The sequence below is a fragment of the Pongo pygmaeus genome, chromosome 11 (assembly GCF_028885625.2).
Source record: "Pongo pygmaeus isolate AG05252 chromosome 11, NHGRI_mPonPyg2-v2.0_pri, whole genome shotgun sequence".
In the NCBI taxonomy this organism is placed as follows: Eukaryota; Metazoa; Chordata; class Mammalia; order Primates; family Hominidae; genus Pongo; species Pongo pygmaeus.
This window is the reverse complement of record NC_072384.2, coordinates 131855809-131876561: the sequence shown is the minus strand read 5'-3', so window position 1 is coordinate 131876561 and position 20753 is coordinate 131855809. Positions and strand designations below refer to the sequence as shown.

General features: G+C 47.3%; 1 protein-coding gene across 19 annotated transcripts in view; it reads right to left on the bottom strand.

Annotated features, from left to right (window-relative positions):
• The window catches only part of ARMC9 (armadillo repeat containing 9), a 180355-nt gene that overhangs the window by 113742 nt on the left and 45860 nt on the right, over positions 1 to 20753 (bottom strand). For all 19 annotated transcript variants that reach the window (XM_054478430.2, XM_063648095.1, XM_063648100.1 and 16 more), the window contains 3 exons: positions 8663 to 8697; positions 6191 to 6302; positions 2881 to 2973 (listed from right to left, as the gene is read on the bottom strand). In XM_054478430.2, coding sequence (XP_054334405.1) covers positions 2881 to 2973; positions 6191 to 6302; positions 8663 to 8697 — 240 coding nt within the window. The remainder of the gene's footprint in view (positions 1 to 2880; positions 2974 to 6190; positions 6303 to 8662; positions 8698 to 20753) is intronic.

Sequence of the window (20753 nt, the reverse complement as noted above, 5' to 3'; positions counted from 1 at the left end):
ACTTCTTTTCCTTTGGGTGGATGGCCACTAGTGGGATTGTTGGACCAAATGGTAGTTCTACATTGAGTTCTTTAAGGAATCTCCGTACTGTTTTCCATAGTGGTTGTACTAATTTACATCGCCACCAGCAGTGTAAAAGGGTTCAAGGGTTCAGCTCATTTCTTCTTCTTCTTTTTTTTTTTTTTTTTGAGACGCAGTCTCACTCTGTTGCCAGGCTGGAATGCAGTGGTGCCATCTCCGCTCACTGCAACCTCCGTCTCCCGGGTTCAAGCGATTCTCTTGCCTCAGCCTCCTGGGTAGCTGGGATTACAGGTGCATGCCACCATGCCTGGCTAATTTTTTAGTAGAGACAGGGTTTCACCATGTTGGCCAGGCTGGTCTTGATCTCCTAACCTCCTGATCCACCCGCCTCGGCCTACCAAAGTGCTGGAATTACAGGCATGAGCCACTGCGCCCGGCAGCTCATTTCTTCTTAAAAAAATAAACCAGGCTGGGCGCAGTGGCTCAGGCCTGTAGTCCCAGCACTTTGGGAGGCTGAGGTGGGCGGATCACCTGAGGTCAGGAGTTCGAGACCAGCCTGACCAACATGGAGAAACCCCATCTCTACTAAAAATACAAAATTAGCTGGGCGTGGTGGTGGGTGCCTGTAATCCCAGCTACTTGGGAGGTTGAAGCAAGAGAATCGCTTGAACCCAGGAGGCAGAGGTCGCAGTGAGCCGAGATCGTGCCACTGCACTCCAGCCTGGGCGACTAGAGTGAAACCCCATCTCAAAATAAATAAATGAATAAATAAATAAATAAATAAACCATAGCTGGGCACAGTGGCTCACGCCTGTAAACCCAGCACTTTGGGAGGCTGAGGTAGGTGGATCACCTGAGGTCAGGAGTTTGAGACTAGCCTGGCCAACACAGTGAAATCCCGTCTCTACTAAAAATAAAAAAATTAGCTGGGTGTGGTGGCGGGCACCTGTAATCCCAGCTACTTGGGAGGCTGAGGCAGGAGAATTGCTTGAACCCAGGAGGTGGAGGTTGCAGTGAGCTGAGATTGCGCCACTGCACTCCAGCCTGGGTGACAAGAGAGACCCCATCTCAAAAAATATATATAAGTAAACCATAGCAATTACATATAATGACTTGAGGAAGAAATTACTCTCTTCAATGGCTATAGAGGTCACTGCCTTTTTGACAAAAACCACAGATGACAAAACCCAACACACCTTTCATCAGAGGACACATTATCATTTTATATATAATCAAGAAAGAAAAAAAAACTGCCAATTAAACTATAAAATGCCATTGACTGTCAGATACACCCTAATAGCTAAGATGTTAAAATGGAGGGAAAAAGTGTATCTTCGACTCAATGAAATAATGTTAGAAATAATCAGTATTGACTTTACTCTTTGAGTTTGGAAGTTATAACAACACATTATTCAGCTGCTTCATGCCTTGTAGGCTGGATTCAATGCCATTATAAATCCAAACAGGAAAAAAAAGCAAGAAAATAAGTCAAGAATATGAGAGACTATTTTCAAACTTAACTCATTCATGAGAACATTAAGACTACATTCACAGAGTAAACTGGCAACTCAAAACTCAAATTGTACTGCCTGTATGCACAACAGATGAATGTGTAACTCACTTTCCCAGGGTCTGTTGCTATGGTTTGAATGTCCCCACCAAAACTCGTATCGACATTTAATTGCCAATGTAGTAGTACAGGGAGATGGGACCTTTAGGAGGATACTAGGCATGAATGGATTAATGCCATTATTGCCAGAGTGGGTTAGTTATTGTATGAGCAGGCTCCTGATAAAAAGACAGCTTCGACCCCCATTCTCTGACTTGCATGCTCATTTCTGCCTTCTGCCTTTTGCTTTGGGATGACTCTTGCCAGATGCTGGCGCCATGCTCTTGGACTTCCTAGACTCCAGAACTATGAGCACAATACCCTTGGATTGTTTATAAATTACCCTATCTGTGGTATTGTTATAGCAGCAGGAAATGGCCTAAGACAGCTGTTTAATCAGTGAGTGTTCAGAGCATTTGATACTCCACTCAGTGCACACGTTGTGAAGTTTAACAATAGCTTTATATTTTTACAGCACTCTGGATAAAAATTCAACTGAAATAATAAAATGTAGTACCCGCTTAACATGGGCCAAATTCAAAATCCTGATCCTCCTCGTGTCCAGTGAAGTTTGGTGCAGATACAGGTAGGAGGGGCAACGACAGAAGAGAAAGACCACATAGTGACTACTTGGTGCCAGGCCTGGGGCTAAGGACTTCCCACACCTGACTGTATGTAATCATCCCAACAACCTCCCGAGGCAGGCGCGGCTCCTTGCCCAGATGAGGAGGTGCCTGAGACTGAGTAACTTGCTTATGGTGACCTGGCTAATGAGTGGTAGAGCAGAGGTTTGAAAGCCAGTTTATTTTACCCCAAATCTCATACTTTCCCCACAGGATCAGTAGACCTATAAGTTCCAAAACTATATGTAAGTACTGTGTTAAAGATATTTTTAGTCAGGTCCAGATGTAAACAACCTGAATTTGCTAACCTACCTTGTCCCTCCGAAGTCATACTCAGTTTTCAGGACTCCTGGTAAGTAGTGAGGTGAGGTAAAGAGCAGGGAATTTGAGAAAAGGAAAAACGGCAGAAAAGAGCTCCAGAGATGATGAATCAGGCAGTTCTAACTTGTTTAGAACTCTTCACTAGAAGCAAAAAGTAAGCCAATGCCCAGGACCTCATGAGCTCAAGGCTGACATACAGTTACGAAGCTGAAAATGTGCAGAGAAATCATAAGCTTCCCCCATCTGCGAAGATCATTCCCTAGAATTGAAGGCCCTGGCTGGGATCTGGCCCCACCTCTTACCAACCTGGTTGTGGCTATAACAGTCCAAGAGGTCATTGCTGATGTAGGCTTGCAGAACGGTCTCCCTCTGCTCTCCAGGATGGGATGTGGTCAAGCGCTGGAGCAAAGAAAAACAAAAGTAGTGAGACCTAAGTCTTACCATGGAGAAAAGTTTCTCATAGCAGGTGTGTTTTAAATGGCAGTATCAGTACCTACACATTTAACCAAACAAAATAAGTAATATCCAGCTTGGGGAGTGGTGGTAAGTTAACCAGCCAACCAAAACGAGAACCTATGATGCGGGCCGGGCTCGGTGGCTCACGCCTGTAATCCCAGCACTTTGGGAGGCCGAGGCGGGTGGATCACGAGGTCAGGAGATCAAGACCATCCTGGCTAACACAGTGAAACCCTGTCTCTACTAAAAATACAAAAAAATTAGCCGGGCGTGGTGGCGGGCGCCTGTAGTCCCAGCTACTTGGGAGGCTGACACAGGAGAATGGCGTGAACCCAGGAGTCGGAGGTTGCAGTGAGCCGAGATCGCGCCACTGCCCTCCAGCCTGGGCGACAGAGCGAGACTGGGTCTCAAAACAAAAACAAACAAACAAAAAGAACCTATGATGTCCTTCCTAATGGGTGACACAGGGAGCCAACTTATACACGTGAACTCTCCAGAGAAGTGAGGCAGCACAATGCTCAGACTGTAAGTGTGCAGATAGGGAAGAGCTCATCCATGCCCAGAGAAGCATTTCTTGTATAAAGGGGCTCAGGAGCTGGCCCCTGCAGGATGGGCAGCCTATTAACCAGCACAGGGGAGCGTGAGCACGGTGGGGCATAGGGAAGTGAGGTCTAGCTCAGGGAAGTACAATACAGGGCATGGTACAGTGGGCTCAGTGGGAGGGGCCCAGGGCTGACTGTAGAGCACTCTGAATGCATGCCCTGCCAACAAATTCACTCTCTCCTATCCTATTGGGAATGACAGAGTGATACAGTGCATGTGCGTGTGTGTGCATGTGTACGTGCATGCATGCATGAATGTAGAGGTAGCTGGCTAGAATTCTGTAGATTTTAGAAAGCCGTAAGTCTGTCATGTTGCTACAAGTAAAAATTTATGCAATGTCCACAGGGCTAGAAGAAAACTTTCGTGTGGAGAGCATGTATAATGGGTGTGTGCGTGTGCACATCGGTGTGTACAGGTGTGAGGTGGGATATGAAAAAGCACGTAACAGAGTGAGCAAATATCCTTGCTTTTTCAGGAAAATCCTACTAGATAAAAATCCTGAGGCTGCAAGCCCTGCTTCTAGCCAAAGAGAAGCTAGATGTGCAAGGAATATGCTAGTTCTTAGCGTGGGCAAGAGCGCAGGCCAGAGCATCAGACGCCCTGGGCTGGAAGGAGAGCCGGGGAGGCCTCCAGAGTAGGCACTGCCAACAGATGTGATGACCATGGCCAGGGTGTGCCTGGAATGTCACACTGGGGTGCTGCTACCCTTCCGTTGAGTTCACTGAGGTTGAAGCAGGGGCAAGAAGCCGGGTGGGGGCACTGAAGGGGGACACAGACAAAAACATTAGAAACCTGTTCACTTTTCCTGGTTGTTCTGTGAAGATGTCACTCTCTCAGCAAAGGAATACCCTGTCTCGGCAAGAGGCTCAGGAGTAGCACGGACTGAGAGGAAGTGCAGTGTCAGTAAACCAAGAGCCGCATAAAAGATGAGTTTGAGAGCTTGAGCAGAGACAGGCAAATGGCCAGGGAGGAAAGGCCGCCGTGGATGACTCATGCTGCCCCACCCACTCTAGTCCTGACCCAAACAAAACCAGAGCAGACATCACTGCTTGTCCACAGGACTCTTCCTGTGGATCCTGGATACGTCGTCCGAGTCCTCGAGACGTACTTCAGGCAGCACTTCCATAGAAGCACGTGAGTGAGAACTGTTTCTATCCACAGACGGGAAATTGCTAAGGATCCTGATGCCAAGATACCTTGAAATTCGGGGGTCCATGAAGGTGTCTGATGCTAATGAATTAGAATGGACTGTTCAGTTAAAGAACTGCTGGCTCAACCAGTGTTGGCTTGAGTCAGCAGTTCTCAGTGTGGTCCAGGGAACCCTAAGAGGTCCCCCAAATCCTTTAGCAGGTCTGCAAGGTTACAATTTTCATAATACTAAGATGTGACAATGCCTTTTTTATGATCAATCTCTGGGAGGCTATATGAAGTGTGACACTGACAATCAAACACAAAGCAGATATGAGAATCCAGCTGTCTTCCATCAAGCCAGACATTAAAGACAACTGCAGAACAATGCTGCTCTTCTCACAATTTTATTGTTGTTTGGAAAGTAGTATTTGTCACAAAAAATGTTATTTATGTTAACATGTCATTTATTATTGCTCATTTTAAATGAATTAATAAACATATATTTCAAATCTTCAGGGTTTTGTTTTTTTTTTTGAGATGGGGTCTCGCTCTGTTACCGAGACTGGAGTGCAGTGGTGTGATCTTGGCTCACTGCAACCTCTGCCTCCCAGGTTCAAGCAATTCTCCTGCCTCAGTCTCCTGAGTAGCTGGGACTACAGGTGCCTGCCACCAGGCCTGGCTAATTTTTTGTATTTTTAGTAGAGACAGGGTTTTGCCATGTTGGCCAGGATGGTCTTGAACTCCTGATCTCAGGTGATCCACCTGCCTCGGCCTCCCAGCGTGCTGGGATTACAGGCGTGAGCCACCATGCCCAGCCAAATCCTCTCAGTTTTAATTTCAAATGCTGTAAATATTAGTAGGTAAAATTCACATAAATGAAAGCTCTCTGAGGTCCTCAGTAATTTTTGAGAGTGGAAAGGGGTCTGACACTAAAAAGCTTGAGAACCAATTGCTGACTTCAACTGCACTCAATCTGAAGACTAGGCAGAAAAGTAACGATGAGGACCAGGACACTTCCCTTAGGCCTTGTGAACAGGAGTTCTTTCCTTGGTGCCTGTCCAGGGTGGCTGCATGGCAGTGCCTGAATACAGAACCTCTGTGGGACTGTGGGTAACCCTGACTCCATGCACTCACACAAGCAGAGTGGGGCTCATCGCCAGGAAAGGGCTACATGCAGGTGCAGTCTCTTGGGCCTTGAAATTCATTTATCTAACTCATTACGTCACAATTGCCATAATATAGGAGTTTCTAAAAGGAGGCCCAGGCTATCTTCACAAGTGGCTTTTGACTTCCGTTCTCGGTGTCAGCAGACAGCGGGGAAGAAACATTTCTGGAAGATGGGTTAAAAGATACAAGCGAGGTAGCCAGCCAAGAAAACCAGCACTGGTTTGGTTTTGTTTTCTAACTTTAAGACAAAGGTACCTACCCAGCGCAGAGCCTGCAACAAGAAGGCTTTCAAGCGGTCACTCCCCAAAATCAAATCCTTCTTCAGTTTCTCATAATCCAAGGAGGGCAGTAATGGGACATCCTTCAATTTCCTACTCAGCAACACAAGTTCAAAGCGAAAGAAAAGGGCAAAAGGGCATGTTTATTACACCTCCTGCGCATCATGACACCCGGGCTAGAGCCTGCTGTTCCCCTGGGCTCCCAGCATGACCTCCTGGCTTCCACTTGGAGGGCGGGCTGGGTTCTAGGCTCCTACCTCAGCTTCAACCAGCTCAGCTATGTCTGTTCTGCCGGATGGACTTAGGTTCTGTTTAACATTTTTCCTAAAACAAGGAGTCTTTGCCTGAACAGATTTAGAAACCCCTACATTCACCTTCAGCCAGACCTCCCTAGGATAGGGAAGAAATCACCTTGAGGGCATCATGACTTTCCACTGAAGTTCTGTTTAGAATTCTGGACATAGTTCAAAGACAATTAGCATCAGCAGGCCCCAAGAGTTCTACCTAAACACCTCAAGCCACTGTTCCTCTCAAGCCTGAGTTACTGGACTGGGGGAATATGAACAGTCAGGAAACAAATGTGAAGAGTAAGTAGTGGGGGGCCGGGCGTGGTGGCTCATGCCTGTAATCCCAGCACTTTGGGAGGCTTAGGCGGGTGGATCACCTAAGGTCAGGAGTTTGAGACCAGCCTGGCCAACATGGTGAAACCCCGTCTCTACTAAAAACACAAAATTAGCCGGGCATAGTGACACACGCCTGTAGTCCCAGCTACTCAGGAGGCTGAGACAGGAGAATCGCTTGAACCCAGGAGGTGGAGGCTGCAGTGAGCCGAGATCGCACCATTCCAGCCTAGGCAAGACACAGCAAGACTCCGTCTCAAAGAAAAGAAAAAAAGAGTAATTAGGTGGGTGGCTTAGCCCTCCGAGGAGGCAGAAGGCGTGGTCAGGAAGCAGCATGGGAACATAGGAGATGGGTTGTAGGACAATTTGCAGACCCTCCTCAGGGAGACTCCAGAGACCTCTGGGGACCAGGTTTCAGTGAGAAGAGACCTCGGATTTGAGATCCACACAGCTCAGACTGCCCTGCCACCCACCTTCGGTCAGCCACAAACAAACAGAATCACCTCCGCTTCCTTGTCGCTAAAACAAGTGTCTTCACGTTTTGTTTTATTGTTGTTTTATTGTAGAAAAGGAGACTAGAGGGCATGGGAAAACTGGTGAAACTAAATGAGGTTTGCAGTCTAGTTCACAGTACTGTATCAATGACAGTTACCTCATTTTGGTGTAATACTACAGTATTACACCAAATACTAAGTGTTGTATACGTATTAACTAATTTTGATCCTCACAACAATCCTATAATAGAATTACTATGATTCTCCTCATTTTGTAAGTGAGGAAACTGAGGCACAGAGAAATTAAACAAGTAATCCCCGGTCACAGGGAGGGTAGCAGGGGTGGGCTTTCAACCCTAGCAGTCTGTGCAGTGATACTGCTGCCAAAGTGGTAGGAGAGAATAAAGCGTGGGGTCAAGGTCAGACTCAGGCAGGGCTGAGGGAGGAGGAATGCTGTGGGCATCTCAGGTGTGTGAGGAATCACACAGCACCCCTGTCTTCCCCTCCTCTCCTGCAAAGCTGGCTCAGAGGGTCCCAGAAGCCACCCTGGTCCTCATGCCCAAGTCAAAGGTTCTCAACTCCCTTGCCACCACAGCATCAGACACTCCCAAGGGGGACAGCCCAACTCATCAGGACAGGAGTGCTCAGGCATACACAGGGCTGCCCATGGCCCTGATCACAGTGTGAACCAGCAGACAACATAAATTCAGACAGTGCAACACTCTGTGGATTGCACTATGATAGTAGATTAAATTCATTTCTACACAATACCATATGAACAATTTAATAGTTTTTTTTGTTTGAGGCTTCCTTACCAAAAGAATAGAATTAACAATATAAGATGGCTGGGCACGGTGGCTCACGCCTATATTCCCAGCACTATGGGAGGCCAAAGGGGGTGGATCACTTGCAGTTGGGTGTTCAAGACCAGCCTGACCAACATGGAGAAAACCCGTCTCTATTAAAAATACAAAATTAGCCGGGCGTGGTGGCGTATGCCTGTAATTGGGAGGCTGAGGCAGGACAATCGCTTGAACCCGGGAGTCGGAGGTTCTGGTGAGCTGAGATGATTGCGCCATTGTACTCCAGCCTGGGCAACAAGAGCGAAACTCTGTCTCAGAAAAAAAAAAAAACAAAAAACCACACAGGCAATAAAAAATAATTCTAGTTTAACAACATTACTTATAAGTACTCATATTTCCTCTAATATTCACATGTAGCTCTAGCTCAAAGGCATTCCTCTAACCTAGGCTGCTGAGTGTTTATTAAATACACTTTGAATTCCCGTTTTACACATTGCTGTTCTCCTTAATAAAAATTCCTAAGAGCAGTTACTTACACGGGTGCCAAGGAGGCTCGTAACATAGTGGATGCCTGGGGGAAGAGGACAGAAGAAAACAGATGGTGTTAAACACTGATAGCAATGCACGGATCCCAAATCACCCTAATAGCATGGAATCAACAGATGTGCAAGTTAGGTTTTTTTTGTTTTTGTTTTTCTTTTTTTTGAGATGGAGTCTTGCTCTGTCGCCCAGGCTGGAGTGCAGGGGCGCAATCCTGGCTCACTGCAACCTCCGCCTACCGGGTTCACGCCATTCTCCTGCCTCAGCCTCCCGAGTAGCTGGGATTACAGGCGCCCGCCACCACGCCTGGCTAATTTTGTTTTGTATTTTTAGTAGAAACGGGGTTTCACCGTGTTAGCCAGGATGGTCTCGATCTCCTGACCTTGTGATCCGCCCGCCTCGGCCTCCCAAAGTGCTGGGATTACAGGCGTGAGCCACCGCACCCGGCCCAGATGTGCAAAGTTTTAATCCACCAGGATTCACCAACCAAAGTCACATATGATGTAAAAATCAACCCAAACTAAAGTTACACACCACTGATCCAGCTCACAGCCTACGCAGCCCTGGTTTGATGTTACACCACTCCAAGCAAAACTCTAGAGGCTGCTCTGCCTATGGAGTAACCATTCTTTGATTCCTTTATTTTCTTTAGCAAAAAAACAAAAACAACCAAACAAAAAAAAATCCTCTATAGAAAACGATGGGTTCTCCCTGACCAAACTCCCAGGGGCATTTCAAGCTGCCTAGTTAAATACATTGTGAAGAACAAAAGCAATATGAATCATTATATTATTCTAGCTTTTTTCTTTATTAAGATTTTCTCTTCAAGTATAAGAATGCGCACTTTGTACCAAGTCAAACATTCTACATGGGTTTAAAAAACATTAACAACCCCTCTTCCCCCCCACTCTCTTTTAATCCTGATCTTGTCTACAGGCAAAATCATCACCTACTTTATGGAGATTCTTGCCCCATTTGTGTGTGTGTTTCTTTTTACCACTGCAGGCAGTGCTGTATTAAGTATGTACTAAAATACATCTGAGAAACATATAAGCAGATACAGCGTGTAGTGCTTGTTTGAACTGACTCAAACCAACTGTAAAAAGATATTTTGAGAAAATCAGGGAAATCTGAATATGGAATGGACTGGTATTAGATACTAAGGAATTAGTGTTAACTGTATTTGGCGTTGTGGCTATGTGTTTGTATATTAAAGCCTCTGATCAGTTAGAAATGTATATTGAATGATTTACAGGTGACATGACATGTTTGGAATTGGCTTTTAAAGAACTCCAGGGTGGGGGCAGGGAATAAGTAGAGGAGAAGAAAGCAAGCAAGATTAGTGAAATGCCATTTATTGCTGAAGCTGGGTGATGGGCACTTGGGGATCCATTTTATGATTCTCCCCTGTGTGCATGAAATTACAGAAGCCTTGTTAAAAATCGTATTTATTGTCAGTTAATGATACTTAAATTTTTTTTCAATTTTTTTTTTTTTACAGATAGTGTCTCACTATATTGCCGAGACTGGTCTTGAACTCCTGGGCTCAAGCAATCCTCCTGCCTCAGCCTCCAGAGTAGCTGGGATTACGGGTGTGCGCCACCATGCTTGTACTTACTGATACTTTGTTTTGTGAGCTAAGCTAGACTTCCAAAATCTAGATTAAAGGGTATGTGATTTTCAATTCTGATAAACATTGCCAGACACCCCCCGCACTGAAGGAGAGCTTTCCTTTTTCGTTATCAGCACTGGAGCCTATCGCTCTAAAACTTCCATCAATTCAAAGGGTAGAAAACAGTTTACTTTCTTAAACTTTAGTGATATTGGCCATTATTTTTCATAGACATTACTTGCTTTTTGACTTTGCCTTCATGCCTTATGTGATACCAGATTGTTTTCATGGATTTCAGTCTTGCTTAAGAAGGTCTACCCTACCTCAAGGTGATACACACATTCTCTCAATTCTTCTAACATTTTCATAGCTTTATTTTTTATGTTTAGAGATTTCATCCTTCTGGAATTCATGCTACTGTATTTTCCTCTGTGGTGTGAGTGAGACACGCAACTTTGTTTTCTTGTTCCCCAAGAGCCAGTTGTGCTGCGTCATGTAAGTCCCACCCAGGCCATCCAATATCACCTCAAAATGCTTCCATCAGTAAGTCTTGCTTCCTCCCTATCTTTTTCTTCACCTCCTTTTTGTTCTTCCTTTTTAAATTAGAATGTGAACACTAAGGTGGAAGGAACATCATCTTCAGGCCCCAGAGCTCCCTACAGCCTGACACCAGCCGCTTTACACACTTCCTAGCCCTGACAGCATCTGACTCCATGACCCATGAAATAAACCACCCCTTTCCTACCTCTGTTGTCTGCTAGGTATACATCTATCCTTAGGTTTGTTTCTGGACTCTGCAGCCCCCTGCTACTCAAAGTGTGCTCCTCAGACAAGCGCATCATCCAGTTCTCATTGGAAATGCAGAATTTTGGGTCCCATCCCAGACCTCCTGAACCAGAACCTGCACTTCAGCCAGGTCCCCAGCAGACATGCCTACACAATAAACTTGGAGAAGCCCAACTCTGGTCCATAACATTTTTTTTTTCTTTTTTTTGAGACACAGTCTTGCTCTGTCCCCAGGCTGGAGTACAGTGGCACAACCTCAGCTCACTGCAACCTCCGCCTACTGGGTTCAACTCAGCCAAACCGTGCCCAGCCAAACACCACTTTTAAATGGCTCAGATCAGCCAGGCACAGTGGCCCCGGCCTGTAAACCCAGCACTTTGGGAGGCCGAGGCAGGCAAATCACTTGAGGTCAGGAGTTCAAGACCAGCCTGGCCAACATGGTGACACTCCATCTCTACTAAAAATACAAAAAATTAGCTGGGCATGGTGGCGCACACCTGTAGTCCCAGCTATTCAGGAGGCTGAGGCAGGAGAATCACTTGAACCCAGGAGACTGAGGTTGTACTGAGCTGTGATCACACCACTGCACTGCAGCCTGGGTGACAGAGCAAGACTCCGTCTCAAAAAACAAAAACAAAAACAAAACAAACAAAAAAAATGAAAATAAAAACTAAAATTAAAAAACTGGCTCAGACCATGCATGTATGTTTTTATACTTTTTAACCCTTGATTGTTTTAATAAAGAAATTACCTATTCCTGTTGTTGGCTTAAATAGTGAGTTTAGAAAATAAGTTTGAAATGTCATCTAAATTATTCATCTAGCTGGGAATAGCCATTCACGCCTGTACTCCCAACACTTTGGGAGGCTGGGGCAGGAGGATCACTTGAGCCCAGGAGTTTGAGACCAGCCAGAGCAACATGATGAAACCCTATCTCTACCCAAAAAAAAAAAAAAAATTAGGGGGTCGTGATGGTGCGTGCCTGTGGTCCCAGCTACTCAGGAGGCTGAGGTGGGAGGATTGCTTGAGCCTGGGAGGTTGAGGCTGCAGTGAGCTAAGATCACGCCATTGCACTCCAGCCTGGGCAACAGAGTGAGACCCTGTATCAAAAAAGAGAAAAAATTATTCACCTAACACATTACAGAGACCAAGAAGCTAAGATAACAAGTCAGATGGATCAAGTAAGGACATGGCCATACTAAAATATTAGCATGGCCGGGAGTGGTGGCTCAGGCCTGTAATCCCAGTACTTTGGGAGGCCGAGGTGGGTGGATCACTTGAGGTCAGGAGTTCGAGACCAGCCTGACCAACATGGTGAAACCCCGTCTCCACTAAAAATACAAAAATTAGCTGGGCATGGTGGCGGGCGCCTGTAATCCCAGCTACTTGGGATGCTGTGGAAGGAGAATTGCTTGAATCAGTGAGGCGGAGGTTGCAGTGAGCCGAGATCGTGCCATTGCATTCCAGCCTGGGTGACAACAGCAAAGCTCTGTCTCAAAAATAAATAAAATATTAGCATAACATATAAAGAAAAATACTTGATAATTAGTGATATTGGCTGGTTATTTCCACAAATGAAATTTATCAACATTCTCCTTTTTCCGTAGCCAAAAAATGTTTTCTACCTTTTAAAACACTCTTTTGCTAAACTCTCTATCATTCTATTTGCCCTGTGAAGAAATTAGTTGAAAAGCAGTAATAATTGGCCCTTTCATGAGTACAGCCAGTCTGACAAACATTATTAAAACTTTAGTATCTAATAAAATAAACAAAGCTGGAGACGGCTGTAGGAGTGGCTCAGCATGCTCTCAATGAGAGAAGGCCAGCCAGGCAACACAGTGAGACTCATCTCAACAAAAAGTAAAAATCAGCCAGGTGTGGTGGTGCACACCTGCAGTCCCAGCTACTTGGAAGGCTGAGGTGGAAGGATCACCTGAGCCCAGGAGGTTGAGGCTGCAGTGAGCTATGATTGTGCCACTGTGGTGCAGCCTTGGTGACAGGGCAAGACCCTGTCTCAAAAAAAAAAAAAAAAAAAGGGAGAGAAGGCTGCAGTATTTCATGCATTTGGCAAGCAAAGCATACCTACTGACTGTCCCCATCAGCCAGGTCTCTGCTAGGCGCTAGCGATACGCAGTGAAGAAAGCAAATGCCCTTCTCAGAGCGCTCACAATCCAATGAGGAGATAAATGACCGAATAACTCCCCACGCCTCAGTTTCCTCATCTGCATAATGGTGGCACCAGCAGTACCTACCTCACAGGATTGTTAAGGAATTAAATTAGTTAAGAGTGGCCAGACTGGGTGCAGTGGCTCACACCTGTAATCCCAGCACTTTGGGACGCTGAGGTGGTGAATCACAAGGTCAGGTGTTTGAGACTAGCCTGGCAAATATGATGACACCCCATCTCTACTAAAAATACAAAAATTAGCCGGGCGTGGTGGTGGGCACCTGTAGTCCCAGGTACTCGGGAGGCCGAGGCAGGAGAATCGCTTGAATCTGGGAGGCGGAGGTTGCAGTGAGCCAAGATCGCACCACTGCACTGCAGCCTGGGTGACAGCCGGACTCCATCTCAAAAAAAAAGAAAAAGAAAAAGAAAAGAAAAAAATGGCCTCTTCACTCTCTGCATCCCCCAAACTATCATGTCCTACTGATTCTATCCCACAGCTGCTACCTTCTCTCCAATCCCTGTGCCAGGGGCTTCATTCAGGACTTCTTCTCTCCTCTGAACTACCATGTCAGCTTAATAAGGATGTACTCACTGACATTTAGTGAGGGCTCATTAGTCACCAGGCATGCCATTGTAGGAATTCTACACATATTAACTCATTTCATGCACTGCCATTTCCACTTTCAGATCAGCAAACACAGGGACTGAGCAACGTCCCCTAGAACAAGAATCTAATCAGGTAGTCAGGTCTCAAAGTCCACATTTGCTCTGCCCACTCCCCTGCTTCAGGTCTCTCCTCCAGCCCTCCTTCCACACTCAACACAGGGGTCTTTGTAAAAATCGCATCTGCTCAGCCTCAACCCAGGCCCCCGCAAGGCTCTAGTCACCAGCTCCTCTCCCTGGCAGCCCCTCGCCCCCTTCGGCCTCCTTCACCCCCATCCTCCAAGATAGCTCCGATCTTCCCTGGCCTTCCGTGCTCTCAGGGACCATTTCCAGCATCACCGTCTACCCTCCCCTCTGGGAGCATGGGCCGGCACTGATTTTCCTCAGCATCCCCTGCGTTCTCTGCAGCATGCGTGGCAGCATTTTCCACACTGTGCACTAGCCATGTTTCCTTTCCCTCTAGTGCTTCTCAGCTGGGAGTGGTTTTGCCCATAGGGGATATGTGGCAATGTCTGGAGACATTTTGGGTTGTTAATAGCGGGAGTAGCACTACTAGCATCTAATGGAAGACGGCCAAGAACGCTGCTAACCAACCTACAGTGCAACAGACAGCCCTACCACAAAGACATCAACAATCGCAAGCCCCAAACCATCCAGCACAGTCAGAATCACCAATCGCCAGTCAGAAAAATTTCCCTCACTGAGCTAACAATGGGTTCTGAACACAGGGTGGACTCCACCTGCTACGGAGGCTCTGACTCCAGCCCACTCCAGCCCAAGTGAGTGTTGTCTGACTTCTAGGATTTCAGGCTGAGAGCTCAGGGAAAGGCCTGGCAGGACTGCGGCATCAGAAAAAGGACTGCGCTCCCAATCACAGTGGTGTGCTCCCAATCACAGTGGACCTGCGAATGTACGTGGTGGTCTCCCTCCCATGGAGGTGTGCACGGGTGGGCGATGGTCTCCCTCCCGTGGAGATGTGCACGGGTGGCCGGTGGTCTCCCTCCCGTGGAGGTGTGCACGGGTGGGTTGTATTCTCCCATCTGAAGAAGGCTGGGTCAAATGCAGGCGCAACCCTTTTTAGGACGCAGGTGAAGAACACTGGAACAACTAATGTAGTAACCCATCAATTATTCACTGAGCACTTGCCCCGTGCCAGGCTCCCTTCTAGGTTCTCTGGAACCTTTGGGTAGGAAAAATAAGTGCCTACCTAAGCCAAGCTGAAACAGCTGCATTTCTGCCCCCATCCATCCCTTCTCAGCCATAGGAAGACCTGGGGCCTGCCTCCCAGAGCAGCTGCTCTCCCTGGCTGGTGTCATGATGTGGGGAGGTGGGCAGTGGGGACCACACCAAGCCTGGGACAGCTCTTGGTGACTAGCAGGATGGGGACTTTCTAAGACAAACCAGCAGGAGGTGTCAGGTAAGGAAAGTGTTCCTGGGTCCGATCTAACTGGAGACTGACTGGATTCAGCAAGGGTAACAGTTCTTCCGTGGGACTTCTCGGAAGTCTCCTGTGTGCTGCTGTCCTGGGAATCTCACTGTACGGCAGTTCACAAGCTTATTGACTCCCAGGCTGTTTGGCTGTGGGGCAGGGAAATCCTGCGGGATGGGCATTTGTGGGCATAGGCTTTGGAAAGATGGGGCAGGGGTGTGTGGGCCAGTGAGGCGCAGAAAGTAAGTGTGGGGGCTAGACCCCAGCAGAGGCTACCAGTGAGCCCCTGAAGATGAGGCCATTTCTGCCAACCCCTTCTTCTCTCCCTACTCACATGGACTAACAGTGCTGTGGCTGGGCAGGCTGTGCAGGGTGCACGTGGGTAAGGAAGGTAGGGCCCCTTGACCTCAACAGAGGTTCAAATGCCCACAATGGAACCCTTGAGGCAATACCTCAGCCAGGGGACTGGAGAGGCGATGGAGGCCCAAGCCAGAGGCACATCCCCATCAGATGGGGAAGGGGCTGCTATGGCCAGCTTTTTTTTTTGAGACAGAATCTCGTTCTATTGTCCAGGCTGGAGTGCAGTGGCATGATCTCGGCTCACTGCAACCTCCGCCTCCCGGGTTCAAGCGATTCTTCTGCCTCAGCCTCCTGAGTAGCTGGATTACAGGTGTGCGCCACCACGCCTGGCTAGTTTTTGTATTTTTAGTAGAGACGGGGTTTCACCATGTTGGTCAGGCTGGTCTCAAACTCCTGACCTCATGATCCGCCCGCCTCGGCCTCCCAAAGGCTGGGATTACAGGTGTAAGCCACCACGTCTGGCCTTGCCAGCTTTTTAACGAGAAGGGGCACTTGCATGAGATGAAAACCACTTCACCCTAAGGTGGTAACGGTATTGAGCAAGACAGTAATATGATCGGATGCCTGTAAGACACCTGAATCCTTCCTGGAACATGAAGGGTACAAATAAACAAGACACAACCAGAAAGGCCACTTCAGATCCAATGTGACAAATTACCAGTAAGATAAGAGCTTTAAGACCAGTTAGGAAATGGGACATTAAGCCAAGAGGGAACTATGGAGAGCCTGAACAAACACAAAAACCACAGCAACGTGGGCAGGGAAGGAGGAAGCTTTTGCAGATCCCATTACCAGGCAAAGGACAGAGAAAAACCTCAGACGCTTCCCAGGTGTTCCCTGGAGTGCCTTTCACTGAGACAGGAAATTCAGGAGGGCAGACCACCTGTGTGGAGGAAAAGTTGAGCCCGATTTGGACACAAATCTGGTGAACCTGTCAGGCATTCACAGGCAGGCCAGAAGTCTGGGTTTGGAGCTCGAGAAAGGTCTCAGCTGATGGCTGGTCACAGCTCTACTCACTGGTTGAGATATTAATACAAAGGTGTTTGCTTTTTTGAGACAGAGTCCTGCTCTGTTGCCCAGGCTGGAGTACAATGGCGTGATCTCAGTTCACTGCAACCTCTGCTCCCAGGTTCAAGTGATTCTCGTGCCTCAGTCTCCCAAGTAACCGGGATTACAGGTGTGTGCCACCAAGCTCGGCTAATTTTTGTATTTTTAGTAGAGACGGGGTTTTGTCGTGCTGGCCAGGCTGGTCTCAAACTCCTGACCTCAAGTAATCTGCCTGCCTTGGCCTCCCAAAGTGCTGGGATTACAGGCGTGAGCCACTGCACCCGGCCTACAAAGGTGTTAAACCCTCTCATCACCAGGTTGGTCTGGGTATGCAACAGGCCTTGGTATATGAGGTATAGCAGGGTCAGGGGTGCTGGTTGGGAGACTCCTCAATACACAGGGCATTGCACCAAGGCAGATGGCCTGGACCCATGGCGGCAATGTGGGGAAAGCGTAGGCATTTGCCAAGATGTAAGAAAATCACACTGGGGAGAAGGCAAGGGCTGAAGATGCTGAGCTTCAAGCCAGAGCCACAAGCCACGCAACAGGAAGCTGCTGACAAAGATGGCTGAGGTGGAAGCAGGTGCCTTATAAGAGCCACATGTCCTGGGTCTTTTTACATTTAATGCTATATCCTGTATCACAAAATCAAAACCATTTTAATGCAAATTAAAATCACAAGGTTGGACATGTTGGCTCACGCTTATAATCCCAGCACTTTGGGAGGCTGAGGCAGGCAGATCACGAGGTCAAGAGATCGAGACCATCCTGGCTAACACGGTGAAACCCCGTCTCTACTACAAATACAAAAAATTAGCTGGGCATGGTCGTGGGCGCCTGTAGTCCCAGCTACTCGGGAGGCTGAGGTAGGAGAATGGTGTGAACCCGGGAGGTGGAGCTGGCAGTGAGCCGAGACCGCACCACTGCACTCCAGCCTGGGTGAGGAAGCGAGACTCAGTCTTTAAAAAAAAAAAAAAAAAAAAAAAATTAGCCAAGTGTGGTGACATGTATCTGTAGTCCCAGCTGCTTGGGAGACTGAGGTGGGAGGAGCACCTGAGCCCACGAGGTTGAAGCTGCAGTGAGCCTGGGTGACAAAGCAAGACCTTGTCTCAAAAACAAAAACAAAAAAAGCTTTGTATGTGCTCGTGGGAATGTAAATTAGCCACTGTGAAAAGCAGTTTGGAGGTTTCTCAAGAACTTCAAACAGAACTACCATTTGACCCAGCAATTCTATACCGAAAGGGAAATAAATCGTTCTACCAAAAAGACACACGTACTCATATGTTCATGGCAGCACTATTCACAATAGCAAAGACATGGAATCAACCCAGGTGCCCATCGGCAGTGAACTGGATAAGGAAAATGTGGTACATATATGCAATGGAATACTACGAAACCATAAAAAAGAACAAAAGCACGTCCTTTGTAGCAACATGGATGTAGCTGGAGGCCATCATCCTAAGCAAATTAACACAGGAAAAGAAAACCTAATACCGCACGCTCTTCCTTCTAAGTGGAAGCTAAACACTGAGCACTCAAGGACACAAAGACCAGAATAACAGATACTGGGAACTACTGGCGGGGGAGGGTAGGAGGGACAAGGTTTGAAAAACTAACTCTCAGGATTATGCTCACTACTTGGGTGATGAGATCATCTGTACGCCAAATCCCAGCGACATGTAATTTACTCATGTAACAAACCTGCACATGCACCTGCTGAGCCTAAAATAAAAGCCAAATAAATAAAGTGTTTTGACTTTTATTTCCAATGGGGCCTTATCTGGAGTCGTTGAAGAAAAAGAGCATTAATTCTCAAATGGGCATCTTTCTAAATAAGGATGCATTTAAATGGAAACCTCCCCATCCAAGGAATCCACAAACCCAGAGGTGCCACTAGGTCAGACTTGGGATTCATCCACAGGGCAGGAGCTCGAATTTCTACCTTAGGAGTTGGCACCAGATTCTGTCTTCTGGTCAGCCTGCCTTCTACCCACTCCTGCCCTTAGGGCAGAGGCTTGGTGTGGGTGGAACGGCCCCCTCTCGTGGCACACCTTTTCTCCAGCGTCTCTGCATTCACATTTGCCCAGGGGGAACAGGGGGTGAAGAAGAGAAAGACCGACCAAGGCACTTTCAACTGCTCTTGGCAGGGAAAATGTGTACTACACCATTAGAAACAGCAGAAAACAGAAAAGCCACCTAAATGTCTGATAGAGGAATGCTGTTCTCAAATCAGAACTCTAAAAGATAAAGAAAATATACACACAAGTAAAAATTAATGATATATACTTCAAGGCTCTAGAAGGATGCACATGCAACGTGGGCACCAGGTTCCCATGGGAGGGCAGGATGCGCTGAGCAAAGGGAGGGGATGGGTTTTCCTTCATTTACAGATAAAATGGTACACTTCCTAGCTAACACATTTGTGTAACGCTAGCCCTAACCCTAACGCTAACCCCTTGTGCCCAGGGCTGACTTTCAATAGATCACAGCTAGGGAGCTGCTCTGCCACGGGTGAAACCCCGACAGCAGACTGTCATCCAGGAACAGCTTAGCACTGCGTTCCCTGCAAATGAACACACCTGTGCGACTTGCGTAATCTTAGAAAACAAAAAACTCAGCCTCTTGTGCCCTGAGGGATAACTTTCTCCCTTACTTCTTATCACTAAGTTGATGATAATATAAAATCTGATTTCTCTCATATCCCAGCAAGCCACAGGCTCTGATAAGGTAAGGACTACAGAAAGACAAATGGGTTGGAGCAGCAATACGCAGAGTCAAACTAAAAAGGCCACCTGGGACAGCTCTCGCCTCAAAGGAATGAATCCTGTCATTGTAAACCTTCTGGGAGTGCCTAGATACCTGTGCCAGCTTCGATAACATGGGCAGCTTTCTGAACACAGCTACCTGGGTGTGAACTACGTGAGGGCAGAACCACACTTCTTTCCTCTTGTGGTGTTTCTACTGTGAGGTGCTCTGTCAGTGGGAACCTTCCTCTCCAGAGAGGCGGTGACTAACAGGACTTGTGAGGCTGGGGGCAGACCTGGGCATCACTGCCCTGCCTGTCCTCTTCTGCTTTGGGCAGAGCCCACCAGAGAAGACGTGTCAACTCCGCTCCTCCGTGCCGCCCTCATGGTGGCCACAGCAATGGCAGCAGGCTAGGCTTGGCCAGAGCTGTCCAGGACTGTGCAAGAATGCTTCTGCAATTCCCAGGCACAAGAGTAGGATCCCACCTGCCTGCAGACAAAATCCACATTCTCAGCCAGGTGTGGTGGCTCACACCTGTAATCCCAGCATTTTGGGAGGCCAAAGTGGGAGGACTGCTTGAGCCCAGGAGTTTGAGACCAGCCTGGGCAACATAGTGAGACCTCATCTCTACAAAAATAAAAAATAAAAATGAGCTGGGCGTGGTGGTGCAGGCCTATAGTCCCAGCTACTCAGGAAGCTGAGGTGGGAGGACCACTTGAGCCCAGGAGGTCAAGGCAGCAGTGGCCCCTGATCGTGCCAATGCACTCCAGCCTGGGTAACAGAGCGAGACCCTGTCTCAAAAAAAAAAAAAAGATCCACATTCTCCAATATAAGCTTTGTCAGTACCAACAGTGACATTTTCAGCTCCTTTTTCCTTTACTCTTTTGTCCTATTTTTCAATCAGTTCAGAACTCAGGGGTAAAGAAGGGCTCGATTTAATGGGCCCTTTTGAATTTTTAACAGTGAGTAAGTTGGTAGAAGCCCAGATTCTTGTTAACTGCCAGATATAAAAACCAGTATCAAGTGTACTAAACTTTATAGACATCAACGGTTTTGTGAAAGGGCCCAGCCAAGCTCCTTTACAGTATGTAATTAGCAGTAACACTCAAGCTCAACAGAGCACCTGACGGTGAGCTGACCCAAGACGGCTCTATGAAGGAGGCTGATCTGTGCCACGTACTTATCTTGAAATTGATGGCCTTCTGTTGGGCTCTAGAGTAGAATTTATCCCTTTAAAAAATCAGCAAAAATCAAGCAATCTTCTTCTCCTTCCAAATT